At 35.8% G+C, this 23,096-nt stretch overlaps 1 protein-coding gene across 3 annotated transcripts in view; it reads left to right on the top strand.

Moving 5' to 3' along the window:
* Positions 1–23,096, top strand: part of MED14 (mediator complex subunit 14) — a 176,519-nt gene that overhangs the window by 121,952 nt on the left and 31,471 nt on the right. For all 3 annotated transcript variants that reach the window (XM_059883453.1, XM_005228293.5, NM_001207031.1), the window contains exons 3-14: positions 534–639; positions 5,110–5,283; positions 5,925–6,054; positions 6,519–6,647; positions 6,960–7,067; positions 7,824–7,956; positions 8,665–8,815; positions 9,312–9,423; positions 13,623–13,748; positions 16,049–16,127; positions 19,436–19,595; positions 22,779–22,973. In XM_059883453.1, coding sequence (XP_059739436.1) covers positions 5,110–5,283; positions 5,925–6,054; positions 6,519–6,647; positions 6,960–7,067; positions 7,824–7,956; positions 8,665–8,815; positions 9,312–9,423; positions 13,623–13,748; positions 16,049–16,127; positions 19,436–19,595; positions 22,779–22,973 — 1,497 coding nt within the window. In that variant the 5' untranslated portion in view covers positions 534–639. The remainder of the gene's footprint in view (positions 1–533; positions 640–5,109; positions 5,284–5,924; positions 6,055–6,518; positions 6,648–6,959; positions 7,068–7,823; positions 7,957–8,664; positions 8,816–9,311; positions 9,424–13,622; positions 13,749–16,048; positions 16,128–19,435; positions 19,596–22,778; positions 22,974–23,096) is intronic.

A 23,096-nucleotide genomic window follows, 5' to 3' on the forward strand; every position in this document is an offset into this window, starting at 1 on the left:
TTGGCTTAAAGCTCAACATTCAGAAAACTAAGATCATGGCATCTGGTCCCATCACTTCATGGGAAATAGATGGGGAAACAGTGGAAACAGTGTCAGACTTTATTTTTTTTGGGCTCCAAAATCACTGCAGATGGTGTTTGCAGCCATGAAATTAAAAGACGCTTACTCCTTGGATTTCAAAGCATAATTTCGTTCCCTTTGTGACCCAGTTAACTCCTATATAATAATTTTATATTTGTGAATATAGTATATTTTAGTAAACAACTTTTATTGTAGTATAAAATTAATTATAACCTGTGATTCATTGCCTAAGCATTCTATTGGATTTATTGTTCTGAGGTAGAAAATGAGGCATATGCAGGTGGTATACAAAATGTGACAATAATTCATATTTAGATAAATATTTTAGGTGGGTTCTTTCATTGTAATGGTTGTAAACAGATTGATTCATATTTTAGCTCAGATGAAATTAATTGTGAAATACTCCTTCAAATATGCTGATTCATTAAGAGTTGTTTTGTTTTGTTTTAAAGGAAAATAGAAATAGTGCAGTTTGCTAGCCGGACACGCCAACTCTTTGTTCGACTTTTAGCTTTAGTAAAATGGGCTAATAATGCTGGCAAAGTGGAAAAATGTGCGGTGAGTTAAACTTTTGACTTTATTTTATATAAAATAACGTTTTGGAATGTTAACTTGTAATAGGCATAGTTTCTAATTTTAACTGTAACATATCTGCTGATAGGTTTTTGGAGGCATTACTTATGTGAGTAATCATTTCTGTATGATAATATATAGTATGTATCTGTAGAAACTTATTTTTTGTTTATGGACACCTAATCAGAAAAAAAAGAGTAGACCATATTTGGAGACATTAAATATGAGACTGGATGTAAAGGGGGAAAATGGTTAGTTTACATTTGTATGATTTCTTAGAGTTTACAAAGTATTCCCTAAATTTTGCCTCTTGATTTCTTGACAACCCTTTGAGAGTGGCAGAGTCTGAATTGTCTTCTTATTTTACAGATAAGGAAATAAGGTTCCTCGAAGTTAAATAGCTTTTTCAGGGCCACAGAACTGACGATAGCATTTATTTGTCGCTTTATTTATTTATTGGGGCTTCGTTGGTGGCTCAGACAGTAAAGAATCCACCTGCAAAGCAGGAGACCCAGGTTCGATTTCTGGGTTGGGAAGATGCCCTGGAGAAGGGCATGGCTACCTACTCCAGTATTCTTGCCTGGAGAATTCCATGGACAGGGGAGCCTGGTGGGCTACAGTCTTTGGGGTCGCAAAGAGTCAGACATGACTGAGCAACTAACATACTTGTTTATTCATCTGTTCATTCTCCAGACCTTTATTGCACACGAGGCATAAAGACATGGTGGATTGAGACTCGAATAAGGCATAGTCCCTGCCCTCAAGAAGCTCGTGGTCTTTTGACTGTTGGGTCACTTTTTTGAATTCAAAAGGGTGACCTGTAGTGAAGTTTACCAAAGATGCTAAAATATGCCCACCACACACACCCCCCTCAAAAGTTTTAAGCTATATTCAAGAAGGGTTAAGGAGTTCATATTGGAAAGGGTAATTATAATAAAATGAATAAAATCCTAAAATGATGAGAGCATGTATTAATCCACATTAATTGAAGTTAGTTCTCCAGATCCAGCTCTGCAAGGTCAAGTAGCCTTCTAGCCACTGTAGGAAAAGTGGATAGATTCTCTAAGTGAACTTGACACTGATGCTCAGATTCTTTTTTCCCATTCAGTTATGTAATGACATTTAAAAGTTTTATCAGTTTTTATAGGTGCAAGTTCAGAAAAAGCTTACACTGGGTAAATTATATTCAGATCATTTTCAAATTCTGAATTTGCCAGGTTTCCTAGATAAATTAAAATCAGCTACTCAGTGTAGAGGTAATTTATTTTTTGCACCTGACAAGCTAAGTTGAAATATTTTGATAGTAGCTGTATTTAGAGATTTATTAGGGTTTGCATATTCCATAAAGTTTCACTTCAGAAAGAAATCTATAACACAATTGTATTTCTGCCCATGACTTTCTGAAATGTCTCCTCAATTTTAGCCCAGTGCATTTGATATCTTCAGTTTCACTAAGTTCCCCTATCATTAGAAAGCTTATGTGAAAATTGCTAAAGTGAAAGGAAAAGAGGTTATGAAGAAATTGAGAACTTAAAATTCTAGAATAATATATTTTTTGAAAGTTAAAAGAAGACTTATTTCTAGCCACAGATTTTTTTGTCTCTAGGAGTAAGCTGATATCATCCTTCTATATAACATTGGTCAAAGAGGGGGTATCTTGTACCATATATTGAGTTTTTTTTAATGGGGGAAAAGTCCTTTTATTTATTCATCTGTCTGTTGATTTCCTTGGTAAATTTAAGTTTGTAGACAGAAAGTCTTTTGTACACTGTAAAACATCATTCAAAGAATACTTTTTTAAATAAAGGTGAATGTAAAGATGAATAAACTGGCTTATTTTAAGCTTATTCATCAGAAAGTTTACAATTCGTTTCATTGTTTTTGGAAATTTGGGCACCAAGCCTAATGAATCTATTTTGGTCAAAATGAAGAAGCATGGTATAGTATTTCTGAAAAGTCCCAAGGTTTCTTTTCAATAGTTAATTTGGGGTTATCTTTTCCTAAAGATATTAAAACTTTCAGTGAAGAATTAGGTATTACTGAAGTATATAAAATGTAGATGTTCAGTTTTTCAAATCCATTGTTAAATCCCTAATTATACCATGGGTCTTTAAATTACCTGTTTGATACTACTGAGCTGTATGTTGATAAAATAATATCAAGCAAAATCTAAAACTCTTGGTTTTGATATTGAGCCATATTGTATTCATCTTTCATTAATTCATAGTATTTTCCTGTTAGTTTTTTGAACTGTGTGTCACAGTAAGTCATATTCTGAATAAAGTCTCATATTGAACTTTATACATAATGTTTCAATATTTTTGTGACTGTAGATACCGTTGTGCTTTTGTCAAGAATAAAGTCCATTAACTGGAGAATTAGAGGATTATTCACATATTGACACTTGGTGTTCTCAACTTAATGATTATTTAACTAGACTCATTAGAGGTTCTTAATAGATAATGATTTTTAGCCATGCCAGACATATTAAGTGTTTAGCTGAGTGTATAAATACATGGTTTATAGAACTCTGATTAATGGTAAAACAATCTGTATAATGTTCTAGCTAAGAAAAAGAAAAATCTCTCTCCAAAGCAATATTGAGGTACAATTCACATACCATACAGGCTGCCCATTTAAAACGTACAATTCTGAGAATTCCTGGTGGTCCAGTTGTTAGGACTCTGCACTTCCACTGCAGGCGGCGCAGATTCGATCCCTGGTCAGGGAACTAAAATCCCACAGACTATGTGGTGTGGCCAAAAAACAATAATAAAAAAGTGTACAATTCAGTGGTTTTTAGTATATTGACAGATATGTGCAACCATCACCACAGTCAGTTTTAGAAAATTTTCAAATTGTTACCCTTTAACTGTCACCCGAAGTACCCCCCAGCCCTAAGCAGTCTCTGCTGTCTCTATAGATATGCCTCTTCTGAATATTTACATATAAATGGAATCATAATATATGGTCTTTTGTGATTGTCTTCTTTCATTTAGCATAATGTTTTCAAGGGTCTTCCATGTTGTACCGTGTATCAGTACTTCATTTTTATAGCTGAATTGTATGGATCTACTGCATTTTGTTTATCATTTTGTTTATCAGCAGAAGTTGAAAGAAGCAGGATTCAAAATGGTTTTAAATATGTTCTAATCAGAGTAGAGTCATGCTTCAGGTTCAGGATGGGAAAGGGGACCTTGCTTGAAGGAGATTGATGCACAGAAGATCAAGGCCTTTTAGTTAACTTCAGGGTTGCTGTGTGGTAACAGTGTCGTGGCTCCTGATGTTAGAAGTTAGTGTTGGTGGTGTTTATAGACTCCCATTTTACTAGTCATGGAAGGTAGCATTTCTACAGGGCTATGCTGGTCTTCAGTGAAGAGTTAGAAAAAACAGTTTTTGTTTCCAGCTTCTCTGATTATTGACTATCTTTGAGCAAATGTAGAAACGTCAGCCTCAAGTTTTTCATCTCTAAGGTGATGGTAATTAACTGTTTTTGTCTATTTCTTAGAGTTGTAAAAATCAGATAATAAGTGTGGGAATGCTGAGAAAATGTAGGGCATTGTGTGAGCCTGATGTGTTATTAATTCTGGATACCATATTTTAAGTTGACCACTGATAAACTGGACCATTTCCAAGCAGTGGACTAGGGATGGTAAGTCAGGAATTTGGAGATATGAAGACTAATTGATATGGTTTGCAGTGTTCAGCTTGAAGATAGAGTGCGGCTTCCCCTATTTGAAAGACACAAAAGACTTTTAAGTATTGTTCCAAAAGGAATTAGTTTTCAGCTTCTGGATGAACTCTGTTAGTTTAGGCACACTTGTGAAATGCATTGAGTAGAGAACTGATGGAAAGGTTTTCTGTATCAGGATGAAGTTGGCCTAGATCTCATAATGGGCAATGTTTACTGAGTGTTTTATATGTTCTAGGCACTGTTCTAAAGGTTTCATATGCATAAACTCTTAATCCTCAGAACAACCTTATGAGAGGGAGAAAACCATCTCCATTTTATATTGAAAAAACAGAGGCACAGAGGGAAAGTAACTTGTCCAAGGTTACAGGGCTAATAAATTGCAGAATTAAAATTGAGACCAAGGCAGTCTGGGTCCAGGAGTCCATGCATTTATATCTACTTTATTACCAGTCAACTCTAGAAATCTGTAAGAGAAAAAGCATTTCACTCTATTTATTTTTCCTGACTTGTCATATGTATGTGTAATGTTAAGGATGGAGAAATGAATTGGGAAACCTTTTATTTAAATTGATAGAATATGACTGGTTTTAAAACTATTTCTTCTTTCCTCAAATTACTGGGAAATTTTTTGATGAAATATTTTGACGTATGGAAAAGCTATATTATTTCTTAAGATTTACTTTGTAATCAGTAAATGATATATGAAGTGAAAAGTGGCTAGTTTTCAAGGAAGCTTAATGCGTTTACCTTTTGCTTTAAAGATGATCTCAAGCTTCTTAGATCAGCAAGCCATCCTGTTTGTGGACACTGCGGATCGCCTGGCCTCGTTAGCTAGAGACGCTCTGGTCCATGCACGCCTGCCTAGTTTTGCCATCCCATATGCTATTGATGTGCTGACTACTGGGTCTTATCCACGGCTGCCAACCTGCATCAGAGTAAGTGTGTTCCCACTGCCCCCCCCCCAAAATTGAAGGCTTTGGAATTAGATTCTAGAATATTAATAAATAGCCCAGTCCCCCCCCCCAAAAAAAAACTGTTCTGTGTTTTAAAATAAATACTTCATGTAGTTTGTTTTTTCTCTCATGAAAATTTGGGGGAGGGGAGGTGTTGAAATAAATTGGAGCCAGAACATGAGTAGCTATCAAAATGAGTTATGTATTCATTTAGGTGAGGGTGAACAGAATTGCAAAGGTGACATCTATTTCAGATGTGAAAATATGGCACACGAATTGCTTTTTGGAAGTGTTTTTTATAGAATTTGTTGCAGTTGTTTATTCACTCGACGCTATTGTATTTTATACTTCTAAGAAGTGGTAGAAATCATCTAGTGACATTAAGTTGGTTTCATAAATAGAGCATGAAGAAGACTGTTGCATTATTATCTTAGCCAGGCGACTGGTGGAATCATTGACACTCTAATACATGATAGTAATGGTCACTATTATTGGATGTAGACTGCAGAAACGAGTGTTGAGATTCTCTCGGGTAAAGTAAGAAAGTACTGTGTTAGGGCAGGTGCAGGTAAAAATTATGTCTCTTTGCACATTATTTCTAAATCACTTGAACATTTTTGTAGGATAAAATTATTCCTCCAGACCCAATTACCAAAATTGAGAAGCAAGCTACACTTCACCAGCTGAACCAGATTCTTAGACATCGGCTTGTAACCACGGATCTTCCTCCTCAGTTAGCAAATCTTACAGTTGGTATGTGCTTGGAATATATTTTTAAAGAATTGACTTGTTAGAATATTTTTAAAATCAGCTTTTGGGAGTTTTATCTTTTAAAATATCATTATGAAGTCTTTACCTACAATTTTGGTGGTGTTTGAAACTGTAATTTGTGCCATATCATTTCACTGTATCTGGAAATACAGTGCTGGTATTTGAAGCTGAGGAGAGGGCAAGATCACCTGGGGCTGGAGGAGAGCCTGGGTCCTAGAGTTGAGCCTCAGTATTGTTCCTTGATATTTAGAAGAGTTGCCTTTGATTTCTCGATGACCTGGATGCTGGCTACTGTTAATGCAGGAAATACTGAATTGTTTGAACACTTATGAAAGAATCTTCAATCTATTTAAGATTTCTTGTGAGCAAGACTAAAAAGTTCTAGGTTAGCAGGAGGAGGCTGCTTATTTTCTAGCAAAGTAGACGACTTCTTCTTCTTCTAAAAGCAAATGGCCGAGTGAAGTTTCGAGTTGAAGGAGAATTTGAAGCCACCTTGACTGTGATGGGAGATGACCCTGATGTTCCGTGGCGTCTTCTCAAGCTAGAAATTCTAGTTGAGGATAAGGAAACAGGAGGTAAATCATAAATACTGATTTAAATCAGTATTGATTTAAATGTTGGATGTTTTTATGTTATTGATACATTCTTGCAGAATAATACATGTGTTTAACAGTTTATCCTGTAATTTGAAACAGATTTTATGATAATCATAACTCCCTACTAACCACAAAGGTTTCAGTGTTTCTATAGTATAATCAGTAATATTCATAGATAATTTCAGTGTTTTTTTTTTTGACTTATTGTTAGTATACTCTTCCTTAGTGGGTCTATGACACAGTCTGGATACTTTTCTGAGTAACCACCTCCTTTTTTCCCGCCAATGGAAGATGGGCGAGCCTTGGTTCATAGTATGCAGATCAACTTTATCCATCAACTGGTACAATCTAGGCTCTTTGCTGATGAGAAACCTCTTCAGGACATGTACAACTGCCTGCGTATCCTTCTGAAATTTGAGCCCTGTATTTGTGAAGAATTTGTATCCCTCCACCCCCAACACACTTTCCTAGTGGCTCAGTGGTAAAGAACTCACCTGCCAGTGTGGGAGATGTGAGTTCGATCCCTGGGTCAGAAGGGTCCCCTGGAGGAGGAAATGGCAACCCACTCCAGTATTCTTGCCTGGGAAATCCAATGGACAGAGGAGACTGGTGTGCTGCAGTCCATGGGGTCGCAAAAGAGTCGGACACGACTAAGTGACTAAACAACAACCCCCCCACAGCACACACGTTTCCATTTGCCTCTAGTCCTGAACTGGAGCAGCTTAAACTCTCTCCCTTACCCTTTCAGGGTGGAAATGGGGCTTGGGAACTGGCCAGTGTAAAGAATAATGGTAGATCTTTTTTTTTTTTTTTAAACCAAGCTTTTCATTTTACTGTTGACTTTGCAGGTAAAAATTTTAAATAATGAGGTAGAAATAGTACTCTTTGGAGAGAAAAAATTAGGTCTACCCATATTCTCTAAACTATGATGAATTAAGGGGTAACCTGGACCTTATGTTTTGTTTATATTGGTTCAAAATTAAATGTAAAACCTTTTTCTAAAATTATGTCACAAATTGCACCTCCTTTTATATACATCACTGGAGAAATATAATGGTCAACTTTTGGGGAATAGAGCATTTGTTATATGAAGTTTGCTTATACTTCTTTGGCTGTTGTAGTAATATATTAGATTTGCTTAACTAGATCCATCAGATTCTTTCTGCTTATCACTTCAGTTAGAAGTGCTACATTCTCAAACTCTAATGTTAATCCGAGAGCGGTGGGGAGACCTTGTACAGGTGGAAAGGTATCATGCAGGAAAATGCCTCTCCCTCTCAGTTTGGAAGTAAGTAAAGTTGATTCTGGGGTCATGCAATGACTGTAAATACTCTTTGTTCTCTTTGTTTCTCCTTTTCTCTCATGCATCTGATTTTCTTTGTATCTAGCAACCTGAATTTGTATGGTAAGGTCCCATGGTATCCTAAACCACGTAGGACATCCATAATTAGCACCTTTCTTAGAACATGGCATGTTTTAAATATGTAGATATTTGTCTGTTTGTACTAAAACTTACTATTCTTAAAAGATTAGATTACTCTGGCTTCAAACCAGATTGCTAAAAGACCAGTAGGTTAAATTACTGGGTATCATTTTTTAAAAATCCTTGCCAGTCACAGTGTTATATTTTGAATTGTACTTTTTACAGACTTCTGGGGAAGGTTTTGTAATCCTCTTCCCCATTTGAACTTTGCTTGGTTTTCATTTTCTGTAAAGGAATCAGAGGTGAATAGGCACCACTTAGAGACAGTTTGTTTTGTTTGGGGATTTTTTATGTGTATATGTGTTTTTAATTATGTGTGTGTGTTTTTTAATGTAGTAGATCATATTGTGTTGGATTACAGAATAGCTGTCTTCCCAATATTAATATTCCCTCAACAAAGAGTGAGTGCCTGCCATGTTGTAGACTTTGGATAAGGTACACAGTAGACTCTCTTTTATTCCAGAAGTTAACAGATTGTTGTAAAAAATTCTTAATATTCTTTTTTCTCTTTAGTCAACAGGTTCTTGGGAGAAAAACAGGGACAGCATCTGTTCACAAAGTTACAATTAAAATTGATGAGAATGATGCCTCCAAGCCTTTACAGATTTTTCATGATCCTCCTTTGCCGGCTTCTGATTCCAAATTAGTAGAAAGAGCCATGAAGGTAAAAGAACTTAATATATTTTAATATTGGCTTGATCAAATGAATATAACGTAACATCATTTCTACTTAAGCTTTTAGCACAAATTCTTTAAAATACCTAATGGTTCCTAAAACCCTTTATGAAACTTATTTTAAATGAATGTTATGCTGATAGGTTTGTTGTGGTTGTTTTAACATCTAATATGGTAAGGTATAATTTTTAAGATATTCTTTCAAATTTTGTAATTTAGATCAGATAACCACTTTAATTTTTGTTAAGATCTGCCATTTAATCACTGTGATAACTATGATTAACAGTGTCTTGATCTATACTTGCCAGATGTTAACTATAGCCTTTAAGCTATCAATACCATTGTTTAAGTTTGCTTTCTTTTATTGGTTAACACTTCATCAGTGTGTTCTAAAAGGAAGTATCTTGAAGCATAGTAATCTACTGTCAGACTTTTAAAGTAAAAATGTTCGAATTGTACATACGATTCTGTTCTTGTTTATGCAGATTGATCATTTATCAATAGAAAAACTCCTGATTGACAGTGTCCATGCACGAGCTCATCAGAAGCTTCAGGAACTGAAGGCCATTCTTAGAGGCGTCAATGCTAATGAAAACTGTAGGTTCTTTTGAAGTGACATTTCTGGGGCTTTCCAGGTGGCCCTAGCGGTAAAGAATCCAGCTGCTGATGCAGGAGGCATAAAGAGATGTGGGTTCAATCCCTGGGTAGGAAAGATCCCCTGGAGGGAGGGCATGGCAACCCACTCCAGTATTCTTACCAGGAGAATCCCACGCACAGAGGAGCTTAACGGGAAGCAACTTAGCACGCATGTCTTTCTTTTGTTTAAATTAGCATCTGCTTTTATTTTATGAAGAGTCTTTTTTAAAATGACTTTTTTCCCTGATGTATTGATTTTGTTGTAAAAGCTGGGCATTTCTGCCTTTTAATTTATGATCTATCAAGCTTGTCCTAATTTTCCCCTTTCTTCTTTCTCATTTAGCTTGACCTTATTTTTGAAATGTATGCATATTGACTCTCCTTAAAACTTCCTTTTTGAAACAGAACCTGACTTAACATTTTAATATGAATCTCATTCTTCTAATTTTTCTTCTAAAAGGTTAATAAGGCAGCTTTGCAAATATTTATAATGTGTTTATAAAATATGCCTCTTTGAAATGAAGCTAAATTTATCCCATGTCTTCAAAAAATTTTTTTTTGAATTGTTAATATATCAACAGTTCAAAATAAGAAATACAGGTGTACACACCGTGAAAAATCTTCTAATTACCTAGTATATTCAGAGCGTTAGGAGACGAACGGTCAGTCATTTAGAAAGTAAGTGTTTTCATTCTAGGAATACAGTTTCCAGTATCATAATGAGAACATTTACTATCCCAACGCCAATTATTTTTGACTGGTATTACCTTGTGCCCACAGTATTTTCACAATCTTAATTTTTCTAATTTTAATTTCAATTTTTTCAAAATAATATCATTGAGATTGTAGAAAATCGGAGTTTGTGATCTTTTGATAGGCTCTGGTTTACTTTAGTGTCATCTGTAAACAAGGCTTAGTAAGTTAAAAAAAACTCAGCATGATTGCCTGAGGGATATTTAAATTACTTTGAAAAATGGACTCTGAAAATGTGTTTACCTGGGAATAATTTTGTGTATTTTTCAAGGAAGTTGTGAAGATTTTTCTTGAGTAGCACTTTGTAGTGATACCACTGCTTGAGTAGTCAGAAGATGTTGGTATAGCTCTTCATGTATTCTTGAACAAGTCACTTAAATTCTTTGGGCCTCATTCTCCTCATCTGTATTTGAGGGTGTTACTCCAGGCGCTTCCTGGATCTCTGATTCTAGTAGGAGTGTACGATAGCAGTGGTTTTCAAGCCCCGTGAGTCTGTTGAGTCCTCAGTGTTAGAGAAGGGTGCTTTGGAGACTTAAGTTTTGAAGGAGAGGGAGGATCTTGCATGTGAGGTTGGGCCCCTCAGCCCTACTTGAATCAGAGCAGTTCTGGAAATGAGGAAAAGGTCTGCTGACCCACCATTTTAGGACATATGCTTTAAGTTTTTTTTTTTTTTTTTTAATATTTTTTTTAAATTTTATTTTTTAACTTTACAATATTGTATTGGTTTTGCCATATATCAACCTGAATCCGCCACAGGTATACACGTGTTCCCATCCTGAACCCTCCTCCCTCCCTCCTCAAGTTTTTTTTTTTTTAATTCATGTTCATGCGTTTATACACAGCATAACCTCACTTGATCGCTTTTGTGATGGGAAAGCATGCTTTAGTCAGATCCTTTGCTGGGACAAGGGGCCATAGTCTGTTCTGGGAATCCCTTAGTGCAGTCACCCTTCATTAGCTGTCTTTTCTTCCAGCTCCTCACTAGTATACACCGAGGAAATTAGTTGCTCGGAGAATGGAGCATTTCAAGAAAGGGCTAAGAGAGAGCACAGACTGCAGGTTTTGGATAGCCCAAGGGGTAATGTGTGGTTTCTTGAGGGTGGGAGATAGGGGTGAGATAGTCCTAGGGGAGAGTAGGCAAGACTTTTGGAGAGAAATTTTTAAAAGGCAATGTAAGGCACTAAAGGTAACTTGTCCTGCAGCCCCTTCTCAGCATCACCTGACTCGAGGAAGCCAGGGTGCTCTCCCTCGAGTTGTCCTCTGTCAGCGTCAGATTCAGGGTCTCGAGATCAGTTTCAGAAGCTGTGAACCACACACAGCAATTCCTAATGGGCCTTAATTGCTTCTCTTAGTTTTCCCACTTTATATTACTGTCTATTGGTCCATTCTTCTAGTCCTCAATAAACAGGGAGAAATGAAAGAGGAGATGTGTGTATATTCCTGCTGCAGGAAAAAGTAGTGTGTAGCCTGGTTATCTTTCACAGCCTTTAATTGTCTCTTTATAAGTTTCTCTGTTAAAACCTGTTGCCTTTAAATGCTCAGGGCCTTACGTGTTTTATCAGTATTTTCTGTAAAGACAAATACCCTGGCAACCATAAAATATGTTCAGAGATACATATGAACATATTTTCTATTAATATCTTTTGGACTGTGTTCTCTGTACTCTTCTCTGATTCCCTGTTGTTTCAAAAATATTTAATTTTGTTAATTAGATTGAAATTATAATTGTTATCCCAATTGTCAAGAGTTAGTTTTACTCCATTACTACACTTTAAAAATAGTTTTGCTTTAAAGAATACCTTCCTATCCTATTAGGATTTAAGACCTACAGATGTGTTTTAAAAATCAGCAAGTCTGCTTCAAGTCTGTAAGCACTTTTAAAATTTTTCACGCTAACCTGAATATAGAATATTGTAAAAGAAATTCCTGTTTGTGCCTTTTTGTCCTGTTGTTTTGTTTTTTTTAGGTGAGTGTTAAGCTGGACCTACATGTTAAAGATTTGTATCCAAATACATTAGATATACTTGAAAGCAGTTAGTTTTCATCTGATTAAATATATTTCCTGCAATTTTTTTTGCTTTAGTAATTTGTATAGACAGTACCAATGGCAACACCTCCCATTTTACTTGTTGCAGATTATATAGCGGGAGGTTTTGGTTTTTTCCTTTGGTTCAGAAAGGGATACAGATAATGTATATTATTGAGCACTTTGCTTTTCAAAGCACTCTTACAAGTTTGTCATTGCTTCTTCCTGAGAACCCATGGTGTGGACAGGAAGATGTCTTTGCCCTTCTTTAATGAAGTAGCATAGAGAAGTCACTCCTGGTGAAAGGCTGAGCCTACATTACCACTCTCCTCACTGCCTGCCTGCCTTCTGCACTGTAGTTTTAGAGGAACGTGGTAACCAGGAAAGCATATTCCTTTTGCAGGTCATCAGTCTGATTAGCACATGGTGGGTGTGCTTTCAGTGCTTTGCTTCCCTACTGGATTTTGTTATGTTAACTTGTGAGATTAAGGAGAAAGTTAATTGGGCCTGGTGGAAATACTTTGAAACTCTAGAATGAGTATTGGGAATTTGTGTTTAGTAGTTTGCCTCTGTTCTTATTTTATCTGTGACTTGAAAATAAGGTACATAAATAACTTGAAAAAACTTTGTCCTATATAATAAATAATGCTTAATAGCTTTCAAATGTTTTTTAAATATATGGGCCCTAATTGCCAGAAAAATCTCTCTTTATGAAGAATGGCATTAAAAATATTTAGGTTGTGAATGAAATATACTTTATTTACCAAACAACTTTTTTCCCCCACTATATCAAAAAGGGACTTCCCCGGTGGCTCAGATGGTAAAGAATCCACCTGCAATGCAGGAGACCTGGGTTCAATCCCTGGGTTGGGAAGATTCCCTGGAGGAGGGCATGGCAACCTACTCCAGTATTCTTGTCTGGAGAATCCCCTGGAGAATGGACAGAGGAGCCTGGTGGGTTACAGTCCATGGGGTTGCAAAGATACGACTGAGCAATCAAGCACACATATCAAAAAGAAAATCCTTAAAATTAGCTTATTCTTAATTACTGACTGAAAGCAAAGCTAGAACACACCTCATTGATAAGGTTAAATTTTCACTAGCTATTTTAACCTTTTTTAAGAAATCTTGGAGGGTTGTTTTTTTTTTTGGCTATAGTATTTGGGATGGGTATGTTTGTTTCAGGTCACCTTGTAGGTTACATTCTTCCTTTGAGTTATTAATTGACATAATAGTACTAATCTAGGTTAGCAAAGTTATGTCTTTGCTCTAACATTCAGATCATTCAGTAGTTGGTTTCTTTCTACTTGCTGAGAAATATATACATATATTTTGGGGGGGGATATTCAGATAGAAATATAATTAATTTTTAACTTTTCAGCTTCCATAGAGACTGCACTTCCAGCTCTTGTTGTTCCCATCTTGGAGCCCTGTGGTAATTCAGAGTGTCTACACATTTTTGTCGATTTGCATTCTGGAATGTTCCAGTTGATGCTTTATGGACTTGGTAAGTTACTAAATGATAGACTCACTCAGTATAAAGAAAAATATTTTTAACAAAAACAGAATAAAAATTTTTGCCATTAGGTACTGGGAAGGGTGGTATAAACAGTATATAGAAAGTAGATATGGAAGGAATAACTGGCTGATGTCTGTTCCTTGGGGCCCATTTTAACTGTCTTGTACAAGAAGTTAAACTTCCCAATATGAAGTCCATTCATGTTGTTTCTCTTATGTAAAAGTAATAATGTTGATGGCTGATCTTTTCTTAAATTAACTGTTTTACCACTAATAGTTGGGTGTCATGGAGAAGACTACAATCTAATGTCATTCGTGACTGAAGAACAAATTTATGATAGTATAAATATCTCAAGATGACTTGAATACAGAATCCTGGGGGAAAGAATTTTTTTTTTCTGGCTTAAACACAGTAGAAATTGAAGTTTGATTTCTGGCATGTTCTGTTACCAAGCTGGTGTTCTGAAATGATGAAATACTGGAAACTTAGTGTTTTTGTGTTGCTAATGATATAGTATTCTTGAATATGTTAGCACGTTTCCCATTTGAAATTAATTTTAAGCCAGATTTATGAAAATAAAAATTCTTTCTGGTTATATTACATGGTTATAAAGGTAGATTTTTCTATGAACTGCTCATGGGAAAAACTGGTCTCACTACTTGAATTACATCACATTTATGATGGCTAAATGATAAGTGGCATGTTAGGAAATTGTTCTTCAAAACTTCAATGGTTTTCTTGATAATTAAAATAGTACACACTCATATAAGTAGAAAAACTAAATGTGTAAACATGAGAGAAGCAGTAAACAGTTGCCGGGTGGTAATCATTGTTTTTAAGGGATGTATGCTTGTCTTAGCTCAGGCTGCCATAACAGAGAACCACAGAATGGGTGACTTAAACAACAGAAATTTATTTTCTCACAGTTTTGGAGATTGGAAGTATGAGATAAGGTTGCCAGCATGGTCAAGTTATGGTAAGAGCTCTCTTCCTGGCTTATAGTTGTCAGCCTTCTTGCTGTGTCCTCACATGGCAGGAAGAGAGAGAGAGAGAGAGAGAGCAAGCTCTCTGGTGTCTCTATAAGGGCACTAATCTTATATGAGGGCTCCACCCTCACGACCTTATCCAAACCTAATTATCTCCCAAAGGCTCCACCTCTAAACACTATCACATTAGGAGCTAGGGCTTCAACATACGAATTTGGGAGGATGCAATTCAGTCCATGGACTTCCCAGGTAGCTCAGTGGTAAAGAATCCACCTCCCAATGCAGGGGATGCAGATTCAGTCCCTGAGTCGGGAAGATCCCCTGGAGAAGGAAATGGCAACCCACTCCAGTATTCTTGCCTGGGAAATCCCATGGACAGAAGAGCCTGGCAGGCTACAGTCCCTGGGGTCACAGAGTCAGACACGACTGACTGAGCACGCACACAATTCAGCCCATAGCAGTGCTCTTCTAATTTTTTCTCTACTTTTTTTTAGTTAAAATCATTTTATATTTTGCTTTTTGTTCCGCATTCTTTTTCTTAATATATGTATTTTATTGAAGTATAGTTGACTTAGTGTTTCAGGTGCACAGCAAGGTGATTTAGCTATACATTTATACATGTATTATTTTTGAAATTATTTTCCACTATAGGTTATTATGAGATATTGACTGTAGTTCCCTGTGTATACAGTAAACTTTTGTTGCTTGTTGCATATCTATTTTTTTAAATTAGAAATCTAGCATTCTATTCAACATTCTATTATTAGCATTTTCTCATGTCATTAAAAATTCTAAGTGACATTTAGCAAGCTAATCTTCAGCCAACAGCTCTTGCTTATTTAGCAAGCTAATCTTCAACCAACAGCTCTTGCTTATGCCAGAGATCATTTGTGTTTAATAAATAAACATTTTAATGAAGTTTTATAGTTTTTGTAATTTTTAAAGTTCTAAGTCTAGTGATACTATGAGTTTTAAATACATACACATTTATAATATTAACTAACTAGACTAAGAGTTTGGGTAATTAAAATATGGGCAAAGAATTTAATGTATTTGTTACTCATTCTTCCTGCTAATGTACACTTGCTATTAATTATCTTAACTATAACTCTCCCTAAATATTAAAGAAGGGAAACAAATTAGATTAATTTATGCCTCATGATGCATTATCGTTTAGCTTTTCTCTAACTCAAAATAACACTACTTTCTGCCTGAAACAGTAACTTTCATTTAAATTTTGGGCTACCTGGATATCTTGTGTCTCGTGTAAGCCATTAATTAATGAAGTGCTTTATGCTATAGACCAAGCCACACTGGATGACATGGAGAAGTCTGTGAATGATGATATGAAACGGATCATTCCTTGGATTCAACAACTTAAGTAAGGCTATTTATTTAGCTCAGAACTAAAAATGGAAACTTAACTTTGACAAGATATATTTTCTTCCCCATCATTACTCTTGATCAGCCACTATCCTTAATATTTATGATGTGAAACTTGAGCCCCTTTTGGTACTTAGAATCTAAATTTTCTTGAATTAGGTCTGAGATGGCAGTGCTTCATACCAAATTCCTCTCGAAAACAAATATAGGTATGAAGGGCATGACACCCAACTTTGATTGCTTGTCATGTTATCTCCTGTTTAAGCACTCTACAGATCACTTACACAATGAATTTTATTGTATCTAGTGTTCTGTGCAGTAGATTCTTCCCAGGATAATCTTCATGGTATGAATCGACCAGCTGATACTTTCAGAGTAGTCATCTGCTTCATTCAGTTTGTCTCAGAATTCTTTGAATGCTTCAGACTGTTACACTAAATAAAATTGAAAATGAAGCTAGAGATAATTGTTTGAGGTTTCATTACCACCCTGGTACACAAAGGTATCATTATGGCAACTCTGATAGACTCTTTAAGTCAGTAAAACAGAATTCCAAGGGATAAAAATAAATGTCAGAGATTAAAACCTCACTGGCAAATGGTGTGGTGGCGGTGGGGCAGACTGTTCAGTGGGATTTTAATACTTAAATCTTAATAATTCACATCTTGCATAATTTGGGGTTGTTGGCCAATTCCAGCTAGTAGAAATATAGCCTAAAACCAAGACATCAAGTCCCAAAAGCTTTAAACTTATCAAATATGTATCTGTACTCAAACTCACATTATTTATAGGAAAGGTCCCCTGGTTGTCACTTACAATGCTTCTCAGATGATCTTTGATCAGTTTATCACTAATCTATCTTGGGACATTAATTTTTTGAAATAACTTTATTGAAATATAATTTGCATAGCATAAACTTCAATTGTTTTAAGTGTACCATTCAATGTCTTATCATAAATTTACTGAGTTTTGTAACAACCATAACCACAGTCCAGTTTTAGAACACTTAACATTTCTATTACCTCAAAAAGATGCTCATTTACAGTTAATCCCCATTCCCAGCCTCACCCCAGGCAACTATGAATCTGCTTTCTGTTTTTGTAGATTTTTTCCTTTCTGAACATTTCATAAAAATGGAATCATAAAGTATGTGGTCTTCTGTGACTGGCTTTCATTTAGCATGTTTCCAGATTCAACCATGTTGAAGCATGTACCAATTCTTCATTCCTTTTTATGCTTAACGAACATTCCATGGTATGCCTAGGCCACCATTTATTTATTCATTCATCGTTTGATGGACATTTGAATTGTTGCCACTTTTTGACTCTTATGAATAATGCAGCTGTGAGTATTCATGTGCAAATACATGTGTGCACTTTGCATTCCACTAGGAGTGGAATCATATAAGAAGCTACCATACTAGTTTCCAAAGTAACTGTACCACTTTACAGTCACATCAAACAGTGTATGAGGGTTTCCATTTCTCTACATCCTTGTCAGCCTTTGTTACTGTCTTTGACCATAGCCACCCTAGTGAGTATGACGAGGTATCTGACTGTGGTTTTAATTTACATTTGCGTGGAGAATCCCAGGGACGGGGGAGCCTGGTGGGCTGCCATCTCTGGGGTCACACAGAGTTGGACACGACTGAAGTGACTTAGCATCAGCAGGGACTATTAGTATTGGGCATCTGTTCATATGATTATTTTTTTTAATAATATTCACTGAAAACAAATTCTAGGAAAAAAGAAATGAAAAAACATGTTCAAAATATAAGCCCCAATTTTTTTATTAGTCAACAGCCATAAAATTGCATTGCAATAAATAAGGTCAGAACAAAAAATAATAATTTCAAAATCTATACATTTTTCATTGAAAATATACATGTATAGACAAGTTACTCATCACTTAAACTTTTTGTTCCACAAAGTCATAACAAAAAAGTTGAGTGAAATAGCAATTCCATATGTGCTCTGAAAGAATATCTTGTATTTATTATTCATACGTTTATAATTTTTATATATTTGTAATATATTTAGAATTTTTAATGTGGCAAAAGAGCTTGCTTCTGGTTTGTTGTAACTAATCTAAGTTGGATTGGTGATGATAATTACAGGAGATAACGTTTATCTTAAATGTTTCTGTGTTTTTTTAAAAATAACATACATAGTAGAGATAGCAGTCTCACAAAGTATGTTGATAAGACTGGAAGTAGAGATTTGAAAGCAATTTTGGCAAGTTTAGGGTATTTGTTTTTAACTGTCTTCCAAAATGAAGGAAGTATTGGCATATTTTAAAAATTTATCGTCATTCCTTTATTAATAGCCAGTTCTAGCAATTGATTCTGTGAAGCTATAGTTATATTTGTTTTTCAGTATGAAAAAGCAGTTTCCAGATTTTATACATTTTTGGGGTAATAGTTTTCAAACTGCTCTTAAAATGTTATACATTAATTATGGTTTTACTGCACATAGCTAGCACACATTTTGTATCACACGCAGCTCATCACTCAAATGCAACAGCACACAAACTGGTCTGTACCCTGTTATGTAAGACAAGCCGACTGATCATGGGCTTGGATGCTGTGGCATTGTTATATTGCTATGAAAAGCTTCTAAATGTGTATTCTTACTTTTTTAGTTGTCTCATGGTGGATCAGTGAGTTTGTGTACCTATCATTTTACCTTTTTCACATGTTAATATGATATTGGTCTCTAGGATAGATAACCAGATAAAAGAAATAAGAGGGATACTACAGTAAAAGCAACAAAGTGAAATCTGGTGGCTTAACTGAGAGAGGAAGGTAATGAACACTTACTGGCACCTGCTAGACATACCCATCACTTTTATATGAGCAGGATAAAAACTGGAACTGGAGATCTCCAGTGATAACTGGGAAAATGAGATACTTTTATATTTATTTATTGTTCTATTTTGGTTTATAAACACTTCAGGCATTTTATAAAAGATGTTGAGATCAGTTTGTGCTGTCTTATAAACTACAGGAGATCTTTCATCTCCTATAATAAACTGATACTTTCTCAGCCATTTTAATACTAGTGGATTCTACCTTATAACTAATTAAGGTCATTCACACTGCAGTTTAAACTCTTTAAAATTAACGGCCCAGTACAAAACTAGAGCAATGATTCATCATTATGGTCATATGTCCTTTTAGTAGTTCAGTTAAGTTTCATATATTAATTGGTTTCTTAGTGGGTTTTAATAATCTATTTGTAAAACAGTAGCACACAGTTAATCAGAAGTCTATGATTTTGTGATGTGGATGATCTCTTTTAAACTAAGGTTTTGGCTTGGACAACAGCGTTGCAAACAATCTATAAAACACCTGCCTACAATAACCAGTGAAACATTGCAGCTGTCCAATTATTCAACTCATCCCATAGGAAACCTGTCTAAGAATAAGCTGTTTGTAAGACTTACCCGTCTTCCACAATACTACATTGTAAGTATGCAAAGGGGTGATTTCGGTCATTGAGTTCAATAATTCTATTTGTATCTTGAATCATTTATTGTTTAGTTTCATTTGCAAATGTATTTTTATTGGATATTTGAATTTTGTATAATGATTCTGAAGCCAAGAGAGGGGAGAGTTGTAAGGGATGGGGCAGAGAGAAAATCTTATCTGTAGGAAATAATACAATGATTAGGCAGGTTTGGGAAATATAAGGTATGCCCCGTCCCTCAACCCAGGATCTGTCCTATAGTGAGGCCTAGTTTCTGCTTGGAATTAGGCATCTGCTCTATGTAAGAAAAAATTTGAAAGCAACTGTTGTGAAGATTTAGAGATGTTTTGGTGTCAGATAAACTTGTTTGGTTTTAATCAAATGTTAGCTTGCATAATGCTGCTTTTTAAACATGATGGACTAAATTAGCTTTATTTTCTCATCCTTAATTGAAGGTATATGTATCCATTTTGTTGATTGCATGTACTTTTCAGTACACAGTAAAATCCTCATTCTTTTTTCACCCTTTCTAGATTTTTCTAGTAGTTTCTTTCAGATTATTGAACTAGTTAAAATTTGCAAGAACTTGAAATATGGACTCATATATTTCATAAATGTATTTCCTGCATGTAGAAGTTTTTGTGTACACCAAGTAGATGCTTTTGGCTAAGATTCTAAGGTGTTTGGAAAACTTAATTCAATGGGAGTGAATTTTTTTGAAGCTTTAAGCTGTACTTTTAAAAAGATACTCTCATCAAAAGGTACCCTGTGTAGCCTGATATATCTTAAGTTAGGGTTACTTATGTTGACAAATAAGTCTGTCATTGATATGAATTCACTGTTTTCTGAATTTTAAAACACCAGCTGTGGAACTGGATTTGGCATGTGACAGGATTGTTGTTTCAGTTCTCCATGTGCTGCCTGATCTACATGTATTTTCTGACTTTATTTAGTATCAACAAAACGCCAGGCTTTCAGTTTCAATAACTAGTGGTTTATTATAAAGCAATAATTTGTTTCACATGGTTTAGACCAAACTGAATGTATATCACTCTTCATCCTTCTCACTTAGGATGATACGTTCATAATAGTGGCGAAAACTACCATAGCCTTTAAGAAGAATAGAGGAAAGTCTTATTGCCCTTAAATGTCTTTGCTATTTTACTTTTACTGGCTTTATTAACCTATAATTTACACACAGTAAAAATTCAGACTTTTAAGTGTCTGGAGTTTAATAAATGCATACAGTTTTGTAATGCCATCTCAATAAGACACAGAAGCTATCCGTTACCCCCTAGAATTCCTTCATGCTTCCTCTCTATAATCAGAGTTTCCCTCTGCTCGCTCTAGTGATCACTGACCTGTTTTTTGTTTCTACAGTTTAGCCTTTTAGTCATTTCTTTCACTTGGCATAATGCCTTTGATTTTCATCCATATTGTTGTATTTATAATAGTTCATTCTTTTTATTGCTGAGTAGTGTTGTGTGGTATGAATGTATCACAGTTTGTTTAGCCTCTCATCAAAGGCCATCTGCATTGTTTCTAGTTTTGGGCAGTTGTGAATACAGCTGCTATAAGTATTTGCATATAGATTTTTTGGGTGAGTTCTTTTGGATAAGTAACTAAAAGTGGGAATGTTGGGTCACACACTAAGAGTAGGTTTGGCTTTATAAGAAACTGCTAAACTCTTTTCCAAAGTGGCCAGACCATTTTGCATTCCTGCCAGCAATACGTGAGAGTTCTAGTTGCTCTGCATTCTTGCCAGTACTTGTTATTGTGATTGTTTTTTTTTAAAGTTAGCCATTCTGATAGATGTGTGCTGCTGCTGCTGCTAAGTTGCTTCAGTCATGTCCGACTTTGTGCGACCCCATAGACGGCAGCCCACCAGGCTCCCCTGTCCCTGGGATTCTCCAGGCAAGAACACTGGAGTGGGCTGCCATTTCCTTCTCCAGTGCATGAAAGTGAAAAGTGAAAGGGAAGTCGCTCAGTCGTGGCCGACTCTTCGTGACCCCATGGACTGCAGCCCACCAGGCTCCTCCATCCATGGGACTTTGCAGGCAAGAGTACTGGAGTGGCTTGCCATTGTGTAGTGGTATCTTATTGTAGTCTTAATTTATGCTGCCTTGATGACTGATGATATTGAATATCTTTTCATCTGCTGATTTGCCGTCCATATATCTTTGGTGAAGTTCCATTTTACTTTTAATTCTTCCATTTCCTCAGTGTTGATTCTTAAGTGTCGGCCAAACAATTTCCTGAAAAGACTATGTGGGGAGGTGTGGGGTAGAGAAAGGAGAGAGACAGGAATAAAGACAGAAAAGTGTGTGTTGGTCAAGAGCCCTGTCCAGTGGCAATTATTTCTCTCACTCAAGTATTTAGGGGACTCTTCTTAAATTTTAGGTAGACCTTGAAAATAGTAAGCCTCTATAGTGAGAACAAGGTCTCTGGATCCAGACTTCTAGGATCAGAGTGTGAGTCTGTCACTTCTCAGCTCTGAGACCTTTGACAATTAATCTAAGCTTTTTGTGCCTAACTTTATCAGAAAAGTGAAGATAAGAATCCCTACTTTATTGAGTTACTGGGATTAAATGTGTTAACATCTATCAAGTACTTAGGAGAGTATAGGGCTTCCCTGGTGGCTCAGCTGGTAAAGAATCTGCCTCCAATGCGGGAGACCTGGGTTTGATTCCTGGATTGGGAAGATACCCTGGAGAAGGGAACGGCTACCCACCCCAGTATTCTGGTCTGAAGAATTCCATGAACTGAATAGTCCATGGGGTCTCAAAGAGTTGGAGCAACTTTCAAACAGATGAGCAACTTTCACTTACTTCACTCACTAGGAGAGTATGTGGCGCATGATAAACTCTTTATCGGTATTAACTATTGTTCATGTTCTTGTTATCCTCATCCTCATAATGACTGTATATTTCAGTTGAAAAGTCAGGGTTTATTTTTATATCCTTCCAAGTATGAGATACAGTTGTCATTTTTCTTTCGTCATTGTTCTTTAGTCTGATCTGTTTTTTAGAAAACAAATTACATATTTAATTGCAATGCTTTTTTTTGAGATCATGACTGATTTGTCCTTAATTCTGAGCCCTACTTGATACAAGGAGGAAAATATTCAACACTTACCAGTTAGTAATGTCTCTGAGTCTCATTTCTGATTTGGACCTTTTTAGGTTGTAGAGATGTTAGAAGTTCCCAATAAACCCACACAACTGTCGTACAAGTACTACTTCTTGTCTGTGAATGCAGTGGATCGTGACGACAGCCCTCTCATGGCCCTCTTGCTGCAGCAGTTTAAGGAAAACCTCCAGGAATCAGTTTATCGTACAAAAAATGGGAAACAGCCTAGAACCAGTACCAAGCGCAAGGTATGTTCACAAACAGAAATGAGCCCAGGGTTTGTGTCTATTGACTTTGCTGTCCTCTTCTAACTATTTATAAATGGGAAAAAATTAGGTATGATTTTTAAGAGGCTGGCCAACAATAAGGTT

This window comes from Bos taurus, chromosome X (assembly GCF_002263795.3).
Source record: "Bos taurus isolate L1 Dominette 01449 registration number 42190680 breed Hereford chromosome X, ARS-UCD2.0, whole genome shotgun sequence".
NCBI lineage: Eukaryota > Metazoa > Chordata > Mammalia > Artiodactyla > Bovidae > Bos > Bos taurus.